This window comes from Polyodon spathula, chromosome 36 (assembly GCF_017654505.1).
Source record: "Polyodon spathula isolate WHYD16114869_AA chromosome 36, ASM1765450v1, whole genome shotgun sequence".
Taxonomy (NCBI): domain Eukaryota; kingdom Metazoa; phylum Chordata; class Actinopteri; order Acipenseriformes; family Polyodontidae; genus Polyodon; species Polyodon spathula.
In genome coordinates this window covers 3261221-3285561 of record NC_054569.1, presented here as the reverse complement: position 1 = coordinate 3285561, position 24341 = coordinate 3261221, and the positions used below count along the sequence as shown (strand labels likewise).

The window sequence follows — 24341 nt, the reverse complement described above, 5'->3', positions numbered from 1 at the left end:
AAATGTCACTTGGAAAACAAACAAAAGAAAACAAATCCTTCCCTCCTCCTTTACAGTCTAGCGCTGTACATAAGATTTTATAATAAATCTTACCAGCCAGAGAACACTTGATGAAGGCAGCAGCGGCATCTGAAAATAAGAACCACAATAAAAGACACTACTTCGGAGAAGGCTTATGTGTGGTTCAAAAATGCAAGTGTAGAAAGTTAGCAGGATGTAAACCTTTAAAACCGAAAATGACAGAAACGCAACTAGCCTGGAACATCGTGTGGAAACCAATGCTGCAGTTCTGTGCTCTTTAATCGAAGTAGGTTACTAAAGCTTACCTTTGACTAAGAGTTCCACAGAGGTAATTTTGAAGTCCTCATGATCAAACACTTCGCAAATGTAAGTCCCGGCATCTTTCTTCTGCACTTTTTTGATAACGAGGTAGACCTTGCCTGGGTTGAACGCTAGGTCATATTGAGAGACAGCAGTCCAACTTTTCTGGTCTCTATAGAAAATTTGTGTGCCGTTTAATTTCCATGTCACAATAAGAGAAGCGTCATTTTTGTAAGGGTTTTCACATTCGAGCCTGGCTTCCTCTCCAACAGTTGTTTGCCAGGTTCTGTCACCTGTAGCAGTCATGCAGACAAATAAGAAACGATGCCTTGATTTAACTTTTCAGTAACTTTAGTAGAAAACAGATGCATGCACTAAGCAGGCTGCATTAGTAAAGGGAGTGATTCCATCCATGACAGCACACTAGCCAACAGCGACGTAGAACACATCACATCAATCAATACGCTGATCTGGGATTCGATGTCTTAAACGACATAATTGGCCAATGTGCAGTTAGCTTCAAACCATTAGTTGCATGATTTATTCATTCTTCATGTGCCACTCCATGTTTTGCAGAGTCACAGTTCTAGTGAAACATTTAGCAATGATTGATTTAATTCATTCCCACACACTAGTGCATGCAGTTAGGAAGCTAACCAAACATGCTGCACCCACACAGAGCATTCAGCTAGTCCAATAACAGAATGACGAATTGCACAGTGTTGCTGTGGAGATGTACCACTTGATGTAAAGAATGAATTTAATTCAGCTGTTTAATTGTTTTTTTTAAGATTTCCATACATTGCACTGGCTACATAACCAGAATACTATTCCAACGAGGGCGTGTGAGTTACTCACCCATCCTCACTCGTGGACTAACCTCCGTACCCCATGACTGCGCTGTTCATGCAGTATTTAACCCAGTTAAACAGATGTGTGTTCAGCAATAGGCAGAAATGGACACACAAAATATTAGTGAAGCGTAGCTCATCCATAGATTGCGGCAAGCAAAACAGGCTTCATTTGACATGAAATTCCACTTGCCTGCCGTGCTTCCTTCAAAGACAGTTAATAGCAACAGGGCAATAGCAGTTCTGTACTGGGGTACCGTCTTCATCTTGGTGTACATCTAAAGATTTGGAGGAAAACATTTCATTGTAATCTCCCTTTTCAGATATATATATATATATATATATATATATATATATATATATATAGCCTATAAACACTCAATCATAAAACAGGGGTGGACATGAGACCCGCTGCACAGCAATGTGATCCGTTTCTGGTTTTACTACAGTAGGAGTTTAATAAGACACACCTCAGCTTATTACCTATATACTGTGGCTAATCAGGCTTCTTTTAAAAACTGGATAGGGGAAACTGCTCTGCAATAGGAGTCGTATTTCCATCCCTGATAAAGTATGTACTCTGGTCAAAGCATGTGGCTCTTATGAATACTTGTATAGAGAGCTCCAGATAAGGTTCATTCAGTGATGCTGAAGTTGGCTTCTTATTTGCATTCCAGCTGCTTATTCATATTCTGTGTTTATCGCATTGAACTGGCGTAGTTGGGCTGCATGTAAAAAATATAACCCTGTGTTTTGTAGCACCTCTGACCAGCTTAAACCACTCATTCAATTTGCGTTATTGGTCAACTTGCTGCCTGTGCCACGTTTGCCCGCTGTTTTCGTATCAAAATCCGTTTTGGGCCGGGATAAATACACATGGGGGGCATAGAGGGTTCCCCCCTCTGTGAGAGTCAGCTTTGCAATAAGTGGCCCAGTGTGATTTAACCCCCGAAACACCCCAGACACTTATTCAACGTGTGTTACATTTGCGGCATGCGAATAAGAAGCCAGCTTTAGCATCATGTTCAAGAATGTGTAATTCTTTTTTTTTTTTTTTTTTTTTTCAGTGCATAAAACACAAGTTCTTTGGAGCGCTGCTTGTACATTTTAATGTTAAAACTAGACTTCTGCAGATAAGTTTTGAAAACACACGTGATTGCATTTAAAATCCATAGCTTGGGTGTAGAAACATCAGACATTGAACAACGACTGTGGTAAATGTTCAGGATATCATGAGGAGGGGAACAGAAAAAAAAAACGTTTTTTGGCAATACCGAATCACATGAGGTGTGTGACTTTCAGTTACTAGAAAACATTAAAAAAAAACATGTATTGCACGGTTGAACAGCCAATCAGAACAAACTTCCTTGAAATGAAAGCGTTTTACACAGAGCTTGAAAGCAGCTGTCTTTACTGCTGCACCCTTTCACTGTTTTATTCAGTGTGTTCATGTACAGGGCTCAGACAGGACCACATGGAAACACGGGGCCCTACTCACAAAACATAAGGCACCGTTTGAAGGAGTTTTTGTTTTGGCTTTTTAGTTTTCAGTTTGCAGAACTGACAACTAAAAAAATAAACTGAGTGAAAATGTAGTCATACGTTTCAGTCTAGATCATTATAGTTTATAACGATGCAAATTCGTGATATAACACTACCGTTTCACGGATTATTGTAATTCAGATAATGGGTAGGCCAGCATGGTGTAGAAACAAATCTTTTTTTTTTTTTTTTTTTTGTGCGTGTGAAATCTGCCTTGATGGGGTCCAACAGACCGGAAGTGCAGCGCATATTGTCAAAAAGTTTCCTGAGAAACTCGAAATATAAAAGCAGACAATTTATCAGACCGTAACCGACCCGGATCCTTAAAAAAAAAAACATCACTTTCCCCTTTTCTCTTTAAAGTTAAAGACAGTAAAATACAGTTCCCCTCTTCTTAAGCCCGCGTGTTATTTGTAAAAATAAATAAAGTTAATAACCTTTCCAAACCAGCTGCTTAACCCAGTCTTTAAAATAACAAACAAAAAAAAAAACACCTATAAACCCTCAATACTTTCAATTAATAAATACATACTACACAAATAAACACTCATCGTCGCATTGGACTGCAAGCCCCACAAGATTTCGATATACTGTAGCGCCAGCTCTGGGATTATTTTAAGGCGTGGCGAGCTGAACCCTAATGCACCAAGTTAAAAAACACGCTTACCTTAAAAGACTACAGTCACGCTGAACTGAAGTCAGTTTTGTTGCAAACATTATGAAACGAGATTCGGTAATTTTCTGACATCAGCATTTTCAGAATCTACAATATACAACGTACGATTTAAAAATAATAAAAAAAAAAACCATTACCTGAGACGAGCGCACCAAACCCAATCCCAGGACCTGAGCGCTTTGCGCAGCATCACCGAGCTCGGAGAAATGGAGTGTGGGCAGGACTGAGAGGCGTGTGTCTCTGCAAGGAAAAGCCCACCGCTGTTTCAGTGTTTAACGCTAGCTTCTTAGTGTGTATGCCAATGAATTTTGTACTTATTTCTAAAAAAGATTACCCATTGAATTGAAAACTATCAACATAAAGTTCATTTTATTCAGGTTTTTTTTTTTTTTTTTTTTTCATAATATTTTTCTGTTATTTAAAACAACCAAAATCCTTTTTTTTATTTTTTTTATTTAAAGAAGTAAAATGGAAAACCTGCTTCTTGAAATTGCAGTATTTGTAAGTGGTGGTGTTGCATTGCATTGTATTGCATTTCAGTAAACAGTTAAGTAAGTTTGTTACACCACGGTGAATTACGCGCCCGCGTAATTCTACGTATAAAACGCACAGGCGCGTAATATTAAATAATATCGCCGTTAACAGGGAAGGACAGTGAAAAATGTTGGATCACACTGAGGAAGGATCAGGGGATCGATTTTTCCAGAAAATGTCACGACATGGGTCTCACGCACGATGAAAATACATCAGCAAAAGAGAGAGTAAGACTTACACTGGGAAGGTGGCACCGATGCGACCCAGAGCGCTCTGCCGCCCGGGGAGATTGACGGCTGACAGTCTTCCTAATTTGAAAACATTAGCTTTCAGGTATACAGTTGGCTGCTGCGTTGATAAAGTATGTGACAGTACTTGGTTTGACAGTATGTGTCTTGCTGGTGCATTGAGATTCACATTTCCTGTGACACTATTTGGAATTTTTACTCATTTCTAAACATACAATATTATTCAGGATCGATGTCGCACTGAAACAAGCAAAAAAAAGTATTTTTCTTAATGATAGTTTAAAAAAATCATAATGTAAAGCATATTGTTTCATGTACTATATACAAAGAATGCATTTTCAATTGCTGTACAGTACATCATCTGTTTTTACTAATATAAAGTTAGGTTTGATCATTTGAAATTTGATCATTAAATTAAACTACACAAGAATACAAATAGAAGTACAGTACAGTATATTGCAAAAAAAAAAAAAATAATAATAAAAAAAATCCATTATTTGTTCCAAATAAAATAGTTTGATTTTGGGGAGCCCTGATGCGGTCCCAGGGTTGAGTTGGGGCTTGAACCTGCGATCTTGTACTCCTCAGACAAGAGTATTAATAATCTGCAGGGGGGAGAATCCACCGCACAACACTCCTTACCTAATTATAATGCATCTGCTACAGCCCCCACCCACCTTTGAAAAATAGAAGTATGACAGCGGAGTATTTATAAACATGCCAGCACAGGCAAAAACACCAGTGCTGTATCTTCAGAGATAACACTGTAACACACATTGCAAAACCAACACAGTGCTATTGCATTACAGAATTTAATACAGCTTGAAACACGTTTGTATTTGTTTCCATGCGACTGTATGCATTCTGTACGGAAAAGATAGCCCGCGAAGGAATGAGATGAGATGGAACACCTTTGTGATGCTACGTTCCTGCCTCTGCTGGATTTGCTAAGCTCAAGAGTCTTTGTTCTGTCAGGGGTGGCCAAAGCAGGACCCAGTGTCCAAAAATTGTCCTGCAGGACCGTGATTGGACACCCCTGCTCTGTGTAGACTGCAATGAGAGTAATTCTATCCAGGCTGCTCTGGTGGGTGGAAGCAGAGTTGTGTTGAAAGGGACTTTGCATTCAATGTATTAGTTCCCAGCCCTCCTGGGTACGCAACAGTCAATGCACATGGCAGCTGGGGTTGTTTGGTCAGCAGCATGGTTTGCTGGAATAGTTAATGACTGCGTACTCTGAGCTTGTGCTCAGTTTCCTTGTAACTTCCAGCTGGCTTACATGAAGACTGTGCGGATGGGCTGGGCCGAGCTCTTCATTGGTCCAATCCTGAGTTTAGAAAAATACATTAAGCATTGAAATGAATACTGCGCAAATACGTTTATTCCATTTGATCTACACTTTATATATACAGCTTAGACCCCATTTGCATTGATCTGGGGTTTACCTCACCTGCGTGTCATCGGAACACAGACTTTCCGGGACGCGCCTCTGCTCGGGTGTGCTGCAACCCCTTCCAGAAATAAGAATGTCAGCGTAGGGCACTTCTGGAATACTGAGAGAGTCTGGGTGAAAAGAGAGGGAGCATACAGCTCTGATTGGGATAAAGCTCTGATCTCTGTCTGTGCCTGTTACCAGGTATGATGTCCTGTAAAGACCCAGGTCACACAACAGACAACCCTGCAGGCAACAAGCTGGCAGAATTCTAGCATCAGAACAACACAATCATCAGCTCGGTTGGAGTCAGTTTAGCGTTCCAATTTAAAGCTATTACCCAAAGTAAATGACTTACCAGCAGCTTCTTGTGACACAGAACTTCCCCTCCATATGACGGCATACTCCGCTGAAATGGACAGTAATGTTCCTGGTTAAATGGTAGCTAGCTTTGGCAGTTTATGACCACATATCTCCTTGTGCCACTAATGTATTGTAAACAGCTTCACGGTTCAGTATACACAGCACACATAGTATAACGTGTGTTATTTTTTGGGGGGGAATAATATGTATTTAGTGTTTCATAATCTGCCTTTTAAATATACAGGGTTAGAAACTTGTATCCATTCCTGGGCTTTGAAAACTCTTTCTGTTTAAGTAGATTATAGAAATGATTGAGCTGCAGAGTACTAATTATATAGAGAAGAAACCGTGCATATACATTTATTTATTTTTGCATAAGAGGGCATTTCTCAACCTGAAAGGGTTAGCAGATAATAGAATAATTTTAATATAGCACCTTTCATAGTGGACCACCATCACAGCAGCTGTAGATTCACTTACAGCAAAGTCTCACCCAAAAGACGGAGCACAAGGAGGTTAAGTGACTTGCTCAGGGTCACACAGAGAGTCAGTGGCTGAGCTGGGATTTGAACCTCTTGGTTACAAGCTTGTTTCTTTAACCACTGGACCACACAGCCTCCTAGACTAGGATCATGCTTCAATAAAGTGCCAGACGCCTGCATTTCAGTCATTGCAATGACTTCTTGCAAGTACTCAAGGTACTTTCACCAGGCGCCAGGAATCTCAGCATCAGGCCCTTGTTAAAGCTGCACTGAGTTAACTGCTGTTTGTAGGAACTGTTCTTGCAGCTACGTGGATGTGCAATGTATTTTAATCAGGGTCCTGGCTGCTCAACTCCTAATTATGACTCCTAACCATTTAAAAACAGACTTCCTGGGAAACCAAGGAATGAGTGCATGTTTCAAAACTGAAAGTGCACAACTGTTTAATTTAGTTTAACAGCACACTTTAGCGCTGGAGAAGGACTGACATGGTAAAAAAAAAGAAGAGAAAAGGAATTTGCCAGAAGGTGATTAATGAGGCTCGTCTGCAAACACCTTCATCGCTTAATGAGTGTTTTTAATCTCATCAGATTGTACCTGATTCTTTACTCTTTTCTTCAACAGGTTCGTCAGGTTCTGGGCTGTAAATGAATGGAAGAAAAGAAACATGTAAATATCATCCCCCAAACAGCACCTTTGAATAAAGCCTGAGGTAAGGCATGTTTTACACGAGTCATGGATATTGTCAGCAAAACGAAACAGAAATTGACAGGAAAGCTGCTGATTCTTCAGTATAGCAGATGAGATGTTACAGAATACAGCCAGCTCTAATTATTGTAAGCATTAGAGGCGTGCTGACACTCACACACGCCATCGCCTTTAAGGAGTATTTATCAGCAGGTATTAAATAAATACATTCACTAATGTGTTGGTTTCAAAACAAGACAAGCGGTACTCCATTGTAAACGTGAGGGAAGGACAGCCTTTCTTGTTTGAAATGAACACATTCATGAATGGATGTATTTAAAACCTGCCTGTTAAATACTTCTTCAAGGAAATTGCGAGTATCAGCACAGCCCTTGTAAACACATTTTGTAAACGTCAGTTTGTGGATGTGTAAGCCAGTGTGTTAAATGCTGTTGTCTGTGGCTACAGGTAGGTTTAGCTTCACTACTAGAGCCCCACCTCTCTTGAGAACCAACAGCCTGATCTTTCCACTACTTGCAGCAGAGGTAGGTTATAAATTACATCTTTTTCTTTATTCTGCGTTGAAAATCCCAACACAGCTTATTATATTGAGTTTATTTGTGTCTTACCTCAGTGAGACAGCAAGAGAAGGTTGACCTGCATTAAAAAAAACAACAGCAATAAATACATTCTCAGTAAAACGATCGTGCATTTTTAGAATATGGTAATGAAGCAATTGAATGACAAAACAATTTTCTTAAGCATGTGGTTTCTTTGGGTTTCTTTTCTGTTACTAAATTAAATGTTTTAGTAAGAGTTGTTCATGCCTCTTACAGACATGAGAAATGTACTCTTAACAGGGCCGGATTGCTCAGTCTCCTGAGTGCAGAACTAGGGTTTACTCGATTGTTTCCACACATGCGACTGGTTTAACACTCCCCGACCGGCACTAATCTAGTGCTAATCAAACTATCTAACTTCAGGTAGTAAACTATGATAAACACCCAACTTCTAGACTCGATACTGCTTACCAGGACAATTCACAGCTGCAGATAATCTGCAAATTCTTGCTTTTGCGGTGACATACAGGAAGTATGACGTGACTGCTATAAAAGTGCAGCATTTGTGAAAAGTAGGCAAACTGAAGAGAGAAATGGTCCAGCGTCACGCTGAGCCTGTGTGTGGGGTGGGGGGGGGGGGGGTGGGGGTGGTGCTAAATAAACACATTCCTCAATTTCACTTCTCCTCATGATTGAAATAGCTCAGAGTCACCACCGAGTGTAGTCTGGGTTCAGAGAAAAAGTGACACGTCTATATCTGGACTCAGCTTTCACTTTTTTCTTCTTTAAAACAAAGAGACGGTCTGCTAGCTGCACGCTGAATGCAATACATATTTGAACAGGAACAGGAGTTCACCCAGGCAAGCATCTGCCCTGGCTGGCACACCGCTTTTGAATATTCTAGTGTTCCAGCTTCCCCTCATACAGACATGAGCTCAACCCAGATCTGCTGGGACAGAAGCTTAGGGAATTACCCTGCTGCCAGCTAGCTTTCCAATTTGTAATACTCTTCCCTATTTAGACAGTTCTGACACATGTTTGGTGTGTGATGTTTATAAAGGTATGTGTCTTTATTTGGCATGGATAAGGTGTGAGGTTAACTGGTATTTTACTCACCTTTCCATTTTCCTTTACTGGTAATATACAAATAAATGGCCAGCGCTGCCAACACCACCACCAGAGTTACAGTCATAGTTGCCAAAAGTTTTACCAAGTGGAATCCGCCTACAGAAAGTAAGTAGCAGTTATATATATATATATATATTACAGTATATAATCACAAAGTGTTGGACAGAGATAGTAAAGCTCCAGTATAATAATAGTAATACTTTAACTACATTCTACCAAAATGAATTATAAACAGTAGCTCACCATTCGTGCATCATAGCTGCATGTAAAAACAACAGATATGAAATGCCAAATATTATTATTATTATTATTATTATTATTATTATTATTATTATTTAACAGGCACATTTTTTAAAAGCAGCATTGCCATCTTAACTTACTCGGCTTTTGCACAACAATTGTGACGCTGATGTTTGCTTCCCCGTAACTGTTGGATGCGAAACACCAGTAGACTCCCATGTCTGCCTCCTGGATTTCAGTCCATCTTAACTCCTTGCTGAGGATCTTCCTCCAGGACGTGTTTGATTCTTGTCTCTTCCAGTCAATGTGGGCGGGTGGGTAGCTGTCCACGAGGCACTCCAGCTCCAGGAAAGAGCTGACTGTGCTCACTATGACCTCAGAGTTCACCGCTCTGAGCTGAGCGTCCGCTTGGTGAGCTGTGCGGAAACCCAGACTAACTGACCGAGGTCCGTCTGGTTCACGATAGACAGGAAGCAAGAGACGATGGTGAGAGCGTTAAGCAGACGCGTCCCATCACAGCCCTGGAGGGCAATTCCACTCCAGGTTTAACAGGTAAAATGATTAACTAACGTCAGGCTCTGGATGGAGGTTCATTTAATTCAATTAAACGATTTAGAACAGGGTGGGATCAAAGACCAGGAGTGGAAGAGCCAGCTTGGGCCACCCCTGCATTAAGCAATATCTGTTTAAACATGCAGTTGTAAAGTGGAAAGTTAAAATACAATAAGCAACTAGAAAAACTACTTGCTATTGAAGACCCCAAATCCAGAGATATTGCTACTACTGTACTTGAGCTTAGAGACTCCTATTCAGACAACAGCTGCACTCGGCCCCTTTCTTTTCAGTGTGGTTTCATTATGATAGTTAGTCGAGGGGGGCCTCTGCACTCAAGTGATTGTAACCTCTCATACTTACATTTAACAAGCAGGGAAAGATTGCTTGTTAATGGCTGGCTCAGAGCTGCATGTGACACTTGGCATGCAATGAGATCTTTGTGATGCGTGACGTTAGGGGTGAAGGTGATGCTGCTAGTGGCATTGAATGTCCCGTCACTATTGTCCGAGAGGTACTTCTCAGCTCCTCTGTCAGTCATGTGGTGTCCGTTGCGCAGCCAGGTTAGCGTGATGTTGCTGGGGTAGAACCCGGAGGTAGAGCAGATCAGGACTGACTCCCTGCCTGCAATCAGCTGCCCACGTGGTGTGACCATGGGCAGACTGGGCCGCCCTGCAAGAGAGAGCATGTCTTCAGTGCGCCCCCGGGAATCAGAAGACTACACACTGTGCTAAGTAAAATGAAAGAAATGTATTTGGCTGTTTTTTTTGTCCCCTGTACTTCCCAGTATTGCTTTGTTCTTTACACAGTGAGCATTGCCATTGGCTATCAATATAACAGCCATGGCCTAACTGTGAATTAGCCACATTTGTGGGTGATCAACTAGCGAAGCTTTGTGAATGGTAATGCATATAGTGCATACCGTCCCATTGTATTATCTTAGTGTGGATCAATGATCCAGAAAATTAGATGATAGTCGGACTGCATATACGCCCCATTAGTTGGGTTACTTGATGCTGTAGTGTAGGTATACAGACAGAGAGGGAGAATGTAGAGAAAGTTTAAACAAAACCAAAAAAAAAAAAAAAGAAATAAAGAATTTAGTAAGATTTCACCTGAATAAAAGTAAACGCTGCTTTGCTGCAGATTCCTTCATGTACTTTACCTTGAATCCGTAGGTCCGTTTTGCATTCTTCCCATTTTTTAAGAGGATATGCCTCCACATCCTCCACCATGCAGTGGTAGGAATCCGGCGTGTGGCGCGCGGTGACTTTCCCGATGGTCAGTGATAGAGTGCATCGGAGAGCACTGGACGATGCTGAGCTGATATTGACACAGTCGCGCCTGCTTTCTGTTTGTTTCACAGCTTTGCTGTCGTACCAGTACTCTCGAAACCATCCATTTGTGGAATCATATGTGCAGTTGAGCGTAATCGAGTCTCCCACAAAAGCATGGACTACCGATCGCTGCAGACAACTAACCATGCAACCTGCAGAGAAAATTGAGAGCGTGTCTTTACTGTCACAACCGTTGTATCAGATGAAGTCGTATCATATTTGAAAATGTTACCAATGTCATGTGAACTAATGGAAGCGCATCCCTTTGCTGCTGCCCCTGTTGCACCATTGTCCCTCAACATAACCATTGCATCCTCATTGCTTTAATACTGTGTCACTTCTACACAACTTGGTCAACAGATATTCTTTCCATATCTGTTCTCAAGAAAGCTTAGAATAAATTCAGGTTAGGTCTATATATTGCTTTTTAAACTAAAGAGGATAACGAAACAGAATTGGATAATTAAAATTGAAGGAAATGCTCTTGGAAACATGTATATGTGTTTTATTATAAATCACATACTAATAAGAGAAGTCCACCATTGCCCATTCAAATTCCAATACATCTTATCTTACGTGTTGAAGTAATGTATCAAACACATGCTTACGATCACTGGACCGCCTGGGTACCTAATCCCCTTGCATGTTACTATTGAATGATATCAAATGCAAAATAACACTGTTTGAATACTGGAAAAAAAAAAAAAAAGAACTTACCTTGCATGGAAAAGACCCATAAAAACAGATTCAGAAACAGAAGCATTCTTTGTAAGCCCGTGTTTAACTGAGGAGATTGTGCTAAAGCACACACTTTTTTTTTGTTGTACTCTTTACACCTTGCTGGTATACACAGATAAAGCCCAATTTGCATTGCACTGTGCAATAAACCCAACTGTGCTTTTTTTTTTTATCACAAAAGCGTGTCGCTGAGAGGAAGTGGCTGAAGCATGGGTGTGTGCAAATCTTTGTGAAAACAGCATACAATCTAGCAAAGGCATCTTATACATAGGTCTTAGTAAGTCTTTTTTCCAAGTCTTTGTTTGACAAGTCCCTAATGGGAGAACTTTAAAAAAAAAGCATGCAGCGTACAGCTATGGCGAAGTTTTCCATCACCCTATAGAATTCTATGCAAACGAAACCTCCTGAATAATGTTCCGTTAACATATTGAATTACATACCGCTTTGTAGTTTTCCATATGCTCAATGAAAAACTGGCACATTTTAAAATGTGACATTTCAAAATCTAAATGAAATACTGTGATAGTATTATGGCTTCCGGTAGAGTTTTGCGATACAATTTTGTAGTTTGATGTTAAATAAAAGATCTGAATTGTGTTCATATGGTTTTTTTTTTTATTATTATTATGTCTCAGTCTTAAATTCTAGGGTGATGCTAAATTTTTGGCCATAGCTATAAGGCACATTTTACATATTATTGCTGGGAATAATCACAGCTGTCTATTGCAGTCAACCATTTATTCAATAATGGCATGAGCTCAACTTAAGGGTTCTTGGGTATTTTTAAATTTGTGTTTGTTTTTTTTTTTGTTGTTGCTGTTTTTTTCTAGTGCTGTAATGTCAACAGGCAGTCGGTTTTCAGAATTGGCAAATTATTTTCAAAAAGGATTGTGAGTTTTGCCCGTATTTCCCATGTAATGAAAAGGCATGTATTGACCTTAACTGGGTACTCCTCGGAGAACAAAGAATGCTTGTCACGTGTATTGCTTGGAGATGTGAAACACATTGCAGCTAACCTCAAGTGCAAGTGATGCTGTTAGCACCTTAACCAAACAGGGCACTGAAGAGGCAATAAAAGCATCCCCTCTAAAACAGATTGTTCTATTTCTGTTAGCGGAAAACATCTGTTACATCAAATAGGCGCCTGAGTGCTTGTGTTTGAGAGATGACACAATTTGAAAGAAAAATGTCCTGAAGAAAACAAAGTCACAGAAATAGTTCCCCACCAAAGTACTTTGCAAACAATGCATGTTAAACACATTTTATTCACAGTGCCAATCTCAACACAGTTAAATACATTATACAACTTTAAACACAGCTTTCTTTACAAATTAACCAGTCTTGCATTAAATACATTCATTGCGGTTTCAACACAATACATAGAAACATGAAAAAACATCTTCTTGAATTGCACAGTGCAAAACTGAAAAACCAGGTGACATTGTTCACGTCAGTGGAAAACAAGTTGTGCTCATCACGTGTATTAGTTATGATGACTCATCTCTCCATAAGGAGTTGTTTTTAAAGCCGGTTCTGATTGGTTAAATAATTCACGAAAGGCTGGTTTCACAGACTCTACTTGACTTGGAAGATTAGCACTAATCAGAGTCTGAAACCAAACACAATTCTCCAGTCAGAAGTTCATGCATACAGAAGCTAAAGACAGTAGTTAAAACACTGAAGATATAAGTTGTCTTTATTTGGGTTTAAAGACAGGACAGAGTGTGTAAACCTACACTTGTTATTTCACTGAAATCCACAAATTAAACTGTGTTTTGGTTGGATGTTTCTAAGATCATTTGTTTTTCAGCTGTCTCCCGTTCCTCCCCTTTTGAGTTCCAGAAGATAATTGTGGTCAGGAAAAAAGATACAGTCAGAAAAAAGAACGACAGGGTCTGTTATCTGATACTTGCTTAAACATTCATCGAGTCAGTGTTACCGAATACCAGTGTTCTTGTTTTTGGTCTTCTGTAGGAGATACCAACGTGGAATCCCTATACGCAAGCGGGGCAGTCATTCCACTGTCGTGTAATACATTCTATAGTGAGTAGTGCTGTGAGAAGTGCATAACCTGTAAAGTGAAAAGGAAAAAGGTGAGGGACCCTTTGTATTTGTTTTTCCATCTATTAGTACATCGCTACAGCTCTCCTCCCTCTTTATTTTGCTATTTGACTTGCACATCAAAAAGAAAAAAACATGAATTACTGAAGGCTCTTCTAGAGTAAAAAAAAATAAAAAATAGTGCCTGTAAAAGTTTACTGTCCACTTGGCCTAATCGCCAGTTACCCGATATTAATGAGTTGTGACATATCGAGGGAGCTCTGTACTCAAACTCACTTTGTATCAATTTCTAAAATACAGAATAACTTTAGATGAGTTGTAATAAAACTTACATGAGGGTTTACAGCAGGTAGTGCCTGAAGGAGATAATGAGCGACCTGTAGAATATAAATATATATATATATATATATATATATATATATATATATATAAATTGATATGTATATCTATCTATGTGTTTATCACACTCTTGATCTGGTTGCATTATGCTTGTATGCATAATCAGTTATTGTTTTTTAGTGCCTCATTCTTTAAGAATGGGTATAGGTGTGCTGTAATTTCAATGTCATCCCTGCCAGTATTTCACACTTGATATGTTGCAAGATTAGGTTATCAATCAGAAACCCGAATGTATGTGTTTAACGACATTTCTCGCAGTCTTCCGAAGGGAGGTGGGTGCTGTGGTTTTAGAGAGGTAGAACTAGCGGCTAACAGAAAGGTTGTGGGCTGAATTCTAAGCAGAGGCACCATTGCCTTGCTTGTGAAAGTCACTTGATGTGTTAGTGTCTCAGATCATGTGACGCTGAATGAGCAGCAAGCGAGTTCAGTCTTGAAAACCTCAGGCATTTTTACGGCTGTACTGAAAATGATTCATGTTATGAAAAATGTCAGTGCCCCAGAGGAGGTGAAAATGTGCTTTGAATCGATTTAAAGTGGAAGGCCATGGATCGGTACTCCATTGTAAAGGCATTGGTTTGAAATCAACACATGGATAAATGGATTTATTTAATACCTGTTGATTTTTAAAAAATACTTAAAAGCAGTTACATATCGACACACCGATAATAACAAGTGCAATGCATGGAAAGTATGTTTAAACATACATTGAACATCTGAATTTGTAGAATTGTTTTAGATAAAGCTTTGCAATTTTGAATTGTGAGATTGGCCAGTCATTGGATTTGAATAAATGCGAGAGAGAAGCCAGTAGGATCTAGTAAAAAATAAATAAATAAATAAAATAATAATAATAATAATAATAATAATAATAATCTTGCTCTGTAGCATTGAATAAAAGTCATTCAGTGCTAGAACTCAACACTTGTATACACCACTATGCACTGACCTTCTAATGAAATATCTGTGACGTAATCAGAATGAACATTTTCTTTATAAGCTGAGCAGGTGTGGTTCCCAAAATCCTCCCTCCTGACTTTTTCAATGACAAGGGCGAGCTTCCCGGGCCGGTACTGGAACATGTATCCGGGCTGGCAGTGGTGGATGCTTCTTTGCTTTACAATGGCACACAGCAAGGTGTCGTTAGGGCTCTTCCAATGGAGGACGAGCTCTGGGATTGGACCCTGCTCTTCGAAAGGGTATTCACATGGCAATTCAACGCGCTTCCCCTTACTTGCTTTGAGGGTGTTGTTAACACTGTCTGAAAAGTAAATACATATTATACAGTATGATACAAGAGGCCAAACCCAAGCACCATTATCGGTTGAAGGAAAAACTGTTCATGTTATCAAAGTAACAAACAACTCCAGCACACCGCTTTGAGGCCTCCAGTCAAACTTGTCTGTTGTTTTAAGGAAGCTGTTTTGGAGGTTTTTATTCTTCTCTCACAAGAAAATGCTGCAATTTTTAATTTTGCAAAAAAAAAAAAAACCCAGTAAGTTTGATTTACAGAGCAAGATGTCTAGATTTCCTGTTGTAATAAATTTGGTTTTGATGAAGAAAGAGACTTTGAATTGAACTTCATTTCCTATGATGAAGAAGTCACCCGATAACCCAGAATTAGTTTCCTGCTTTTCTATTCGTTTGCTGTCTGTCCTTTCTGAGCTGGAGCACTGTGTATCAGAAAAGCAGCTCTTGGCATTCTGCCCAACATTCTTGTGGTTTTGCTACAGATCTCCTGCTGGCAACACAGTTAGACACTGGAAATGTTTTGAAAAAGATTGCGAGAAAGATAGAAACCTATATAACGGCAATGTCTAGAAGTCATCCCTGTTATCAAATCATTTAACAAGTACATGCAGATCTCTTTCGTGTAGATGAAAACATGTTTAAAGTGCCAGGAGGGTTCCTATTTTGAACGATTTAAATGCCAGTAGCATTTAGATCAACTAATTATACTGCACTGTCTGTCTGGGTACTCACCCGTGGCTTGCAGGAGACAGAGGAAAACCAGCAGTCCTCTAAATAGTGACATAGCCATTCCTTCTCTTACCCAGAGCCTGTGTTTATCCCTGTAAGTTCAAAAAATAGAAAAACGATCAGACTCGCATACTGTACAGTGTAATAGCAGCTGACAGTCCTCTGAAAATCCCCAGGCATTCTTAGCACTGATCAAAGCAGCACTTCAGTCAGTTTTAGCTTTGTTATTCTTCACTAAGCATTACTGTAGAACTCACGCCAGCTCTAACGCCGTCATGCTGATGTTTGTTTCTTGCTTCTTGGTCATCTCACTCGCTTCTTGGCATGGATTGTGAAACAGAGGGAAGCAAGCTGACTAACTGGAAATCAGCTGACTTGGCTAGAGATGAAAGCAGACAGCATCCAGATATATATATATATATATATATATATATATATATATATATATATATATATATATATATATATATATATATATATATCTCCAATTCAGAGAAGTGCACAGCTAGTTTCCTTGTAAACTACAATCCTTTTCTTTTCAGTTCTAACCCCGTCATTCTTCGAAGTGCAGTATGCCAACATCATACAAGACGGAACGAGATTTGTTTGACTTGTGACAGTATGTTGCATAAAATAACAAACACGATTAACCCTGCAATTCCATTTATGGAATACCAACAGTCAAGCTATACTGCTGACATCAGAGATGTTTATCTTGTTGAGATGATTCCAGCATAGGGGCTGTAGATGTGATGACTTTGGGTTCTTGTACCAGTTGTGAAACTATTAACCTTATCTCTCTATCAGTTGCAGTGTTACAAGGGTAAGAGTACCACAGTTGCTATTTAAGACAAACCTTTCCTACGGCGGGCGAGATGCTTGTTTGGGGAGCCTGTGGTCATTGATTTAGCACCCAGCCTCCCGCCCTGGCACACAAATCAAGCCGTGCATAACACTCTCCAACATAATATGAAAGAAGCTGTTAGGGTTGGCCAATGTATGGTGGATGAAGAAGTGAAACATGTGCATGATCCTTGACTTTCCTCCTGGGGTTTTGTTCTGTCCATCTTCATTGCTACTGCACTGCACCAGGTAGGAACAACCAGTACCTGAAACAAGAGGAAAACAAAAAAAAAACAGGAGCTCAGAAAGTATGAGCAACCAAAGTGGAATATTTGATTCAGCATTCTAGTCTGTGATTGTGCCTGTATATAGTTATGCGTCCTTTCTGACTGAAGATTGCCGAATTCCTGTATTTGTTTGAGTATGCATGCCAGCAGCCTAGTATGAAACGCTGCATCTTATTAATACTGTAGATTATTTATAAGAGCCCTATTTCACTCTAAGTAGTTATCATGTTGCAAGGGCCGGTAGGGCTTCAGTGTCACTCTCAATGAACCGAGTGTCAGTTTCATTGTCTCTGCCTTTCTCTTTCTGGCTCTTGGCTCTTGGAAGGTTTTGCGATGGTTGAGTGTTTGAGTCGGGTTTCTGAAGAGCAATAGTGTGGTTGGATGTGTTTTGCAAATACCCCAAAATGCTTCCGGCAGTTGATTTGGTAGTGAGTGTAACGATAAAGGATGTGCCTAAATGGACCGCACCGCTGTGGATTGTCCACTTCATAATTCCAGGTGAGTTCCAACCAGAACGACTGCTCATATAGCTAACTTGATTTGATAACACCTAACCCTGCTGTTCCATTTACAGAATACCTACAGTAGAACGGAGCTAAGTGGACACCCTATCGTAACTCCCTAGCTAATTACAAGATTTTCTACTGCGGTTACAACGCGTCAACATGCTTAATTATGAAACTAAACATTTTGCCAGTGTCATTTGTGATAGCATTGTATAACACACTTCATTAGACAAGGGAGAAATGTAGAAACATAATGCTTTGTTCTTCTCGTTAGCAGTATTAACCCTGCCTGCGGACTGTGACTTCAGCTGTGATAGAGACTGCATCATATTCTGCCAAAGAGGCTATTATTACAATTCAGGAAACTGTCTGGAATGTCCTGTGGGTTTTTAGTAAGTTGAATGATAATCTTAAAATAAAAACTCAGGAAATGTTTGTGCTGTTTCTTTATTTGCTCATGTTTGTACTGTCCTAATCCTGATTGGTTTACTATTCAGCCTATCACAGCAGAGCTCTGTGCCTCCAGATGCAAGTCAAACTAATTGGTTAAAAGTTTGTAATAACTTTGTTTCTTGGTGTCAGCTGTTCAGGGGAAGGAACATCTGCCCCAAGGAAATGTCCTCCTGGTACCCATAACTACTTCACCGGGAAAGCGGATCTAAAAGCTTGCCTGGTATGAGATTTCTCTACACTAAAGTGACACACACACACTGTTAATTATTTTTCACAGTGTTAATGGTTTTAAACAAGGCAGTGTTCAGCATTAAGAGAAGCTGAATAGACCCCAGTGCGGTCGAACGCTGTGCTGATGCATCACAGTGGCCTCTCCTATGCATGCGTTTCTTTTTTTTTTTTTTTTAATATGAAATTTCTCGGCAACAGACAAATGCAACCACGTGGCGTGACCCTTCAACAGAATCTGCAAGCACTGTAACGATCAAGGACTGTGGTACTCAAAATACAGGAGGAAAAAAAACAGACAAAGCATGATAAGAAAGGAAACATTAAAATAATAACGATAGTACAGTAATAACAAAATAAAAATAGAAATATCTGCCTGCTGTCCCTTGATCCTGGTTGCGCTGTTTGGTGTTGCATCTAGTGACCTCCTCCTGTCTAGGATATTGTCTGATACCCTGGTCTTTTCAACCATGCTGGTTAGATACCTGGCTCTGCCTAGTTGGAAGCAGGCTGCCCCACCTTCGCGTGTTCAGCGGACCGGGGATCTTGCATCTCAAGTTGGAGAAAATAAAATATACACTCGGAGGCTTCACTGATAAATTCCACACTGCTTGGCAGCCCTTCTGGACGTATTTTGATCAACTCAAGCTCTATTCTCTTGCTTGACTTCCCAGCACTGTATGGTGTGACTGTGTTTCTGTGCTTTTCGCAGCCTTGCCCTCCAGGCTCCATCAGTACAGAGGAGGGAGCAGCCTGCAGGCCGTGCCCAGCCGGCGCCTCCTGTGATCCAGGTTCCGGTGAGCTGAGGGCCTGCCCCCCGGGGCAGCACTCGCCCGAGGGGGTCCTGCACTGCCTGCCCTGCACTTGGGGCTTCGTCTGTCCTGATGGCCACGTTAAAAAGGTTCATTCTTAGGATTTCTTTTCATTCTTAATTGACTCCCCAAGTATTCTCCAAGTTTAAACCTAGAGTCTGGTTTTAATAGTTACTCTAGTCTTAACTTAATGCCATACTTCTAGAGGTTGTCCCTCTAGAAGTACAAATCTGTACTTGTAGACCTTATGCAGATTTTTAAATATGTTTTATTTGCACATACATGGTTCCACAGATAGAAACACTCATGTCAACATGGCAGTATGGGAACAGGCATGTAACACACCCGAATATCTTTTATAATCGTTTTGATTTGCTACGTCTTCTGTACATGCAATGAAATCTAATTGCAATGATCTTCAGAGCTGCCCCCCAGGACAGGAGCCCAACCCTTCCCAGTCTCGCTGCATAGACTGCCCAGAAGGTCACTTCTCATCAGTGGGGAGTGACAAGTGTCAGCTCTGCCCAACAGGTAACGTACTTTACTGCTGGCGTTGCCTCATCGCTAACATTCAGTACCGTGAGCATGCATCCCTTTACCTTAGCATGGCGCATGATGGAGGTGTAGGCCTGTCTCACAATCGATACATCGAAAAGGATGTAAAAATGTGCAAGTTATCGTCTGCATTTCATGCGGTTTAGGAAGATATACTTCTGTGCCAGACTGGCAACAAAAAGGGAGGCTATCAAGTGTTTGAGTCAGAAAGTGTGGAGTGTGGGCGGTTGGTATACTGTGTGCTTTTTCTATAGGAAAAGTGAAGGCGGTGATGAACGCTTTTTAACTGCCTGCCTTCATCTTTGACATCCTGTGTGTCAGCACTGCAGACATAATCAAGCTCATCCCTTTCAGCAAATGGAAAAGATTACCAATTGCGGATTGCTGAAGTATTGGCAGATCTGAATAGCGTCAAACGTGTGTCAGATACCTCAAATAAACGCATCTCACATTCGCTCTGCTTTAATGGTTCTGAAACCCCTTTCCTTCCTGTACGTCATTTGAATTGGACCCCAGGTCAGCATTTAAAATGACAATGGAAAGCGTGCCGCTGTGTTTCGCTGTCAGATTCCCTGGCTGACCTGCAACCTGACTCCCTCTACATGAATAAGTAATGGACTTCTTCTGACCTTTCATTTATTCTGTTTTCAGTTTCTTTATCAGTCACATAATGCTCTTGACAAATCGATTGATGCAAAAAGTTGTTGTTGACGCCAACAGAAGTAAAAGTCATTGCAGTGGATCAGACTCCATTGTTATGGCAACTTAATTGTTGCTCCAGTATATCTGGATAGTGGTTATCGCGAACTTACAAGCTTTGGTGTTGTTGTTATCCCTTCTCAGATCGTTGTGATGTTGCTGTCCTATAGTGCAGTGTGCGTACTGATCCTTTGTGCTTTTGTGTTCCCGTGCAAATAAAGACATCCTTAAGTAGTCAGCGTTGAACTTCAGTTACGTGACGGTCAGAGCAGGAGTGAAAATGGCATGAAGTGACGCTGATTGTCGTATAATTCCTCCTGTGTGGTGTTTTAAAGGAAGCTACTGTCCTCACAAAGCCACTCCCTGGCCGTTGCCATGCCCACCGGGCTGCAACACTGACTGCCCCGGGCAGAAAGAGTGCAAGGGCTGCAACGGGACGGCCCGCTGCAAGGGGGCAATGCCTAACCCCTGGGAGGGGGGTGGGAGAGTTCGGAGCCCCGCCGCTGTGGATTCAGTGTCTTGTCGTCCCGGGACATACAGAAACAGTGAGGAAAGCCCAGACTGCTTGCTCTGTCCTTTAGGTGAGTTACAGAGTTAATGTGTACCACTGACCCTGTCCTAGTTAACCGCGCTTCTTATGTATCTTGGACCGACCAAAGAAGAGGCTCTAAAACTGAGAGTCTTCTGTGCATTTATTATTATTACGCATTTACTTGTAAGATGGCAGACGCTTTTCATGTGTGAAAATAAACACCTAAGAAAGAATTAAGATGAATTGCAGTTTCTATCAGACATTAATCTAGCTCCAGTCCAGATGAGGTAGACAACGAGGTTGATCAGGTGTGTCATGTTGTGGTGTTTTAGGTGCTCCGATATTATTATTATCATTATTATTATTATTATTATTATTATTATTATTATTATTATTATTAATAGTTATATATACTGTAGTTGTAAATGTTCTGATGTGTTTGATGCTGTGCAGGTTATTTCTGCCCTTGGGGTACAGCAGTGCGCTGTCCAGCTGGTACTTATGGCGCCAAGGAGGGTTTGCAGAGAGAGCAAGACTGCTCTGTTTGTCCTGCAGGTTAGTACTGTGGTAATGAGGTCATCCTTTCAGTCTCTGCTTTAGCGCATGCCTCACGGAGGTTTATGTCATTGCAAACAGGTGCTTTTATTTAGCAATCTTTCTAAACAATATGAGACTAGCGATTGAAACTCTTACTTCCTATCGGTCACAACCTGTTCTTCTTGAGATCATTTACGTCGTCGCTGTGAGCCAGGTTCTAAAAGGATACGTAGTCTATTAGAGGTAAAGGGCTTTGTGATTGGCTTGCAGTCCTGTCATTAGAGGCAGCAGCTGATTGGTTAGAATAATGGCCACATAATTAATTCTATGGAAATATCATATGAATTGCAACTATATTATTTATTTCTGTATTTATTTATGGAGATTATAGGAGCTTTGAATTAAGAGGGATTTGTGGTTATAATGTTAAAGTATTGCTCAAGCTTCCATTAGAATTGAGTTGGGCTTGTCATGAGGTATTGCCAGGTAAGTAGTAAGATTCCCATGCACATCCACGCTACTGTAAACTCACAGGGTGTTTTTTCTTGTTCCTCACCCCCCAGGTTTTTACTGCCTGGAAGGAAGCTCCCGGCGCCCTGGCTCTGAGTCCCTGTGCCCACGAGGTTATTACTGCGAGGCTGGCACCAGCGAGCCCCACATCAGCCCCTGCCCGCCTGGAACCTTCGGGGAGCACTTCGGACAGACGAGCGTCGCGGGGTGCAAGAGATGCGCAGAGGGTCGATTTTGCCCAGAAGGTGTGATAAAAAAAAAAAAAAAAAAAGAAGTGGTGTTATTTAGGGTTGTGTTGCTGCCTTTTCAATTGTTTTTTTCTGGACTTTCCGTATTGCACATAAGAATTTTTTTTCAGAATTGTGGTGAATTAAGAAAAATGTGCATATTCACCAATATTATGTTCATTTCACATTTATGGGATCTGCTGCAAATGTGACCCAAAACCAAATAGCAAAATTGGTTACTTGTGGGCTGGACTGCCTCTTGTGCAGCTGCAATGTGTTGAGTTTGTTTCTCCCTCAGGGGCGGCTGACCCAGGCTGGCCCTGTGCCAGAGGGAGGTTCTGCCCAGCTGGCACCGTGAAGGAAGTGAACTGTCCGGGAGGCACCTACACCCAGCAGCAAGGGGCTGCAAGTAAGAGCCAAGCAGTGCTGATGATAAACAGCACTTAAACAAACTCAGACTTGAACCTCAGTGTTAATAAGTTACTAACTTCCTTCTGTTCTTTCCAAGGCCTGAACGAGTGCTTGAAGTGCCCTACTGGGTTTTACTGCCCTGAGGGCACCAGCGACCCCCTCCCCTGCCCGCGGGGCATGTTTAACCCTCTCCAAGGGCAGGATGATGCCACGGACTGCAGACTCTGTTACGCGGGTAAAGCCTGCACCCAGATGGCGCTGCCTCAGCCTGACGTGGACTGCATGGAGGGGTAGGTGCACAGCTCACCGCACGGCAGGCCTGGGCATGTACTGATGGCAGCCTGCAGTCATGTCACACCTTATGGAAAATCTTTGGCATATATTAGCAGTTTTGTGAAAAAGTTTCCAGACAGTACTGGAGTACCAGTGGTGCTTCCTTAGATTGCAGGAATTCCCCTTGCACTGAAACCGCCGCTTTGCCTACATGTCCTTGAGTTCTCGTAGTTGATAAACAGATAAACATCCCCGCACCCTGTACTGTGCGGAGGCTGATGTTCTTCCAAGGGAAGTCACAGAGAGCACTTCCAAGTAATCAGTCCTAAACTAGCTGATCAGCTGAATCAGTCCTCAGCAATATTCTCATTTCAGAATTGTAGAAGCATTTCTTCACATCCTATAAGTCATTCTTTGGTGGTTTAAAGAAGCAAGGAGGTCAGTTGGCCTGCTTCAGATCAGATAGTACTAGCATTGCTGAAACTGTATTCTACAGCAGGGGTCCCCAAACCTGTCTCCTTTCCGGTCTATTCTAGCCTAGTGCCTTCATCCAACCAGTGGTTATCTAATTGACTTGTCCAGGCATCAATAAACCTGGCTGGAAAAAAAAAAAAACTTTTTGTACAGGAGGGATAATAAGCTGAAATGAATCTTCTTAAACCTCATAAAACTAATGAAGTTATTACCATTCGTTACGTGCAGCAGACCCTCTACTGTGTACTGTGTGGTAGCAATCCCGGTAAATGCATTGAAGGGTAACGTCAGCCACATTATTTGACATGCCTTTTGTCTTGTATTGATTAACAGCAGCATATCTGCATTGTAGGTCTCGTTGAGATCCTGTGCAGATAGTAGCAGGCTCCTCTCCTAACTGTGCTGCTCCTGTTGGCAGGTTCACCTGCCCTCCTGGTTCCTCCAGACCCAATGCTCTGGAGAACGCCTGTCCCCCAGGGACTTTCAGCAACCTGAACAACCTGACTGACCGGTCCCAGTGTGGACTGTGCCCCCCACGCCATGCCTGCGTGAGAGGTGGGGAGACACCAGCTGGATTATTACGGCCTGTCTAGCTGTTATTATAAAATGTATTATACATTGTATGCATTAGAAAGGACCTGAGTTTTATGGTGTGCCTGGATTGCTAGGATTTATACTGCTAGTTAAATACTGTGGATAGATAGATATTTAAGTTTATTTTAATCCTAACAAGAAAGCACAATAGGCCCATTCCTGGTGGTGAGCATCTGGATTTTATTTAACGCGTCTAACCTTCACCTGAACTGATTTCCCTTCTCGAGGTACGGGTGGAACCCAGAGACCCCCGGTCCCCTGCTTTGCTGGTCATT

The 24341-nt window shown here is 41.2% G+C and overlaps 2 protein-coding genes and 1 long non-coding RNA gene across 4 annotated transcripts in view; 2 read left to right on the top strand and 1 right to left on the bottom strand.

Moving 5' to 3' along the window:
• Nucleotides 1-4631: 4631 nt before the first annotated feature.
• LOC121304053 lies at nt 4632-12134 on the bottom strand. 2 transcript variants are annotated; one of them, XM_041235014.1, is made up of 10 exons: nt 11668-12134; nt 10779-11102; nt 9977-10285; nt 9202-9513; nt 8810-8917; nt 7763-7790; nt 7044-7087; nt 5960-6010; nt 5620-5732; nt 4632-5496 (listed from the first exon to the last, which is right to left on the bottom strand). In XM_041235014.1, the coding sequence occupies exons 1-10, from the start codon at nt 11819-11821 to the stop codon at nt 5365-5367; spliced, it is 1575 nt and encodes a 524-aa protein (XP_041090948.1). In that variant the 5' UTR covers nt 11822-12134; the 3' UTR covers nt 4632-5364. The 2 variants fall into 2 exon arrangements, with proteins under 2 accessions (XP_041090948.1, XP_041090949.1); XM_041235015.1 differs by lacking the exon at nt 11668-12134 and having other exon boundaries at nt 4633-5496; nt 10779-11250.
• Nucleotides 12135-18051: 5917 nt separating this feature from the next.
• LOC121303980 lies at nt 18052-19775 on the top strand. The gene is made up of 4 exons (XR_005947897.1): nt 18052-18153; nt 18344-18434; nt 19155-19343; nt 19677-19775. It is a non-coding gene; the product is annotated as an uncharacterized LOC121303980 (long non-coding RNA).
• Nucleotides 19776-20705: 930 nt separating this feature from the next.
• LOC121303957 (scavenger receptor class F member 1-like) overlaps nt 20706-24341 on the top strand; it is a 4310-nt gene continuing 674 nt past the window's right edge. The window contains exons 1-7 of the mRNA XM_041234859.1: nt 20706-21089; nt 21494-21595; nt 22141-22332; nt 22613-22723; nt 22823-23015; nt 23891-24027; nt 24294-24335. Coding sequence (XP_041090793.1) covers nt 20966-21089; nt 21494-21595; nt 22141-22332; nt 22613-22723; nt 22823-23015; nt 23891-24027; nt 24294-24335 — 901 coding nt within the window. The 5' untranslated portion in view covers nt 20706-20965. The remainder of the gene's footprint in view (nt 21090-21493; nt 21596-22140; nt 22333-22612; nt 22724-22822; nt 23016-23890; nt 24028-24293; nt 24336-24341) is intronic.

Bases quoted from the DNA above. Each gene is read 5' to 3' on its own strand.
- LOC121304053 (XM_041235014.1), bottom strand. From the start codon at position 11,821: ATGCAAATTGGGCTTTATCTGTGTATACCAGCAAGGTGTAAAGAGTAC. The intron at 10,286-10,778 runs GTAAAGTACATG...TCTCTCTTGCAG, and splicing joins AACGGACCTACGGATTCAAG to GGCGGCCCAGTCTGCCCATG. The intron at 8,918-9,201 runs GTAAGTTAAGAT...TACTTTCTGTAG, and splicing joins AATTGTTGTGCAAAAGCCGA to GCGGATTCCACTTGGTAAAA.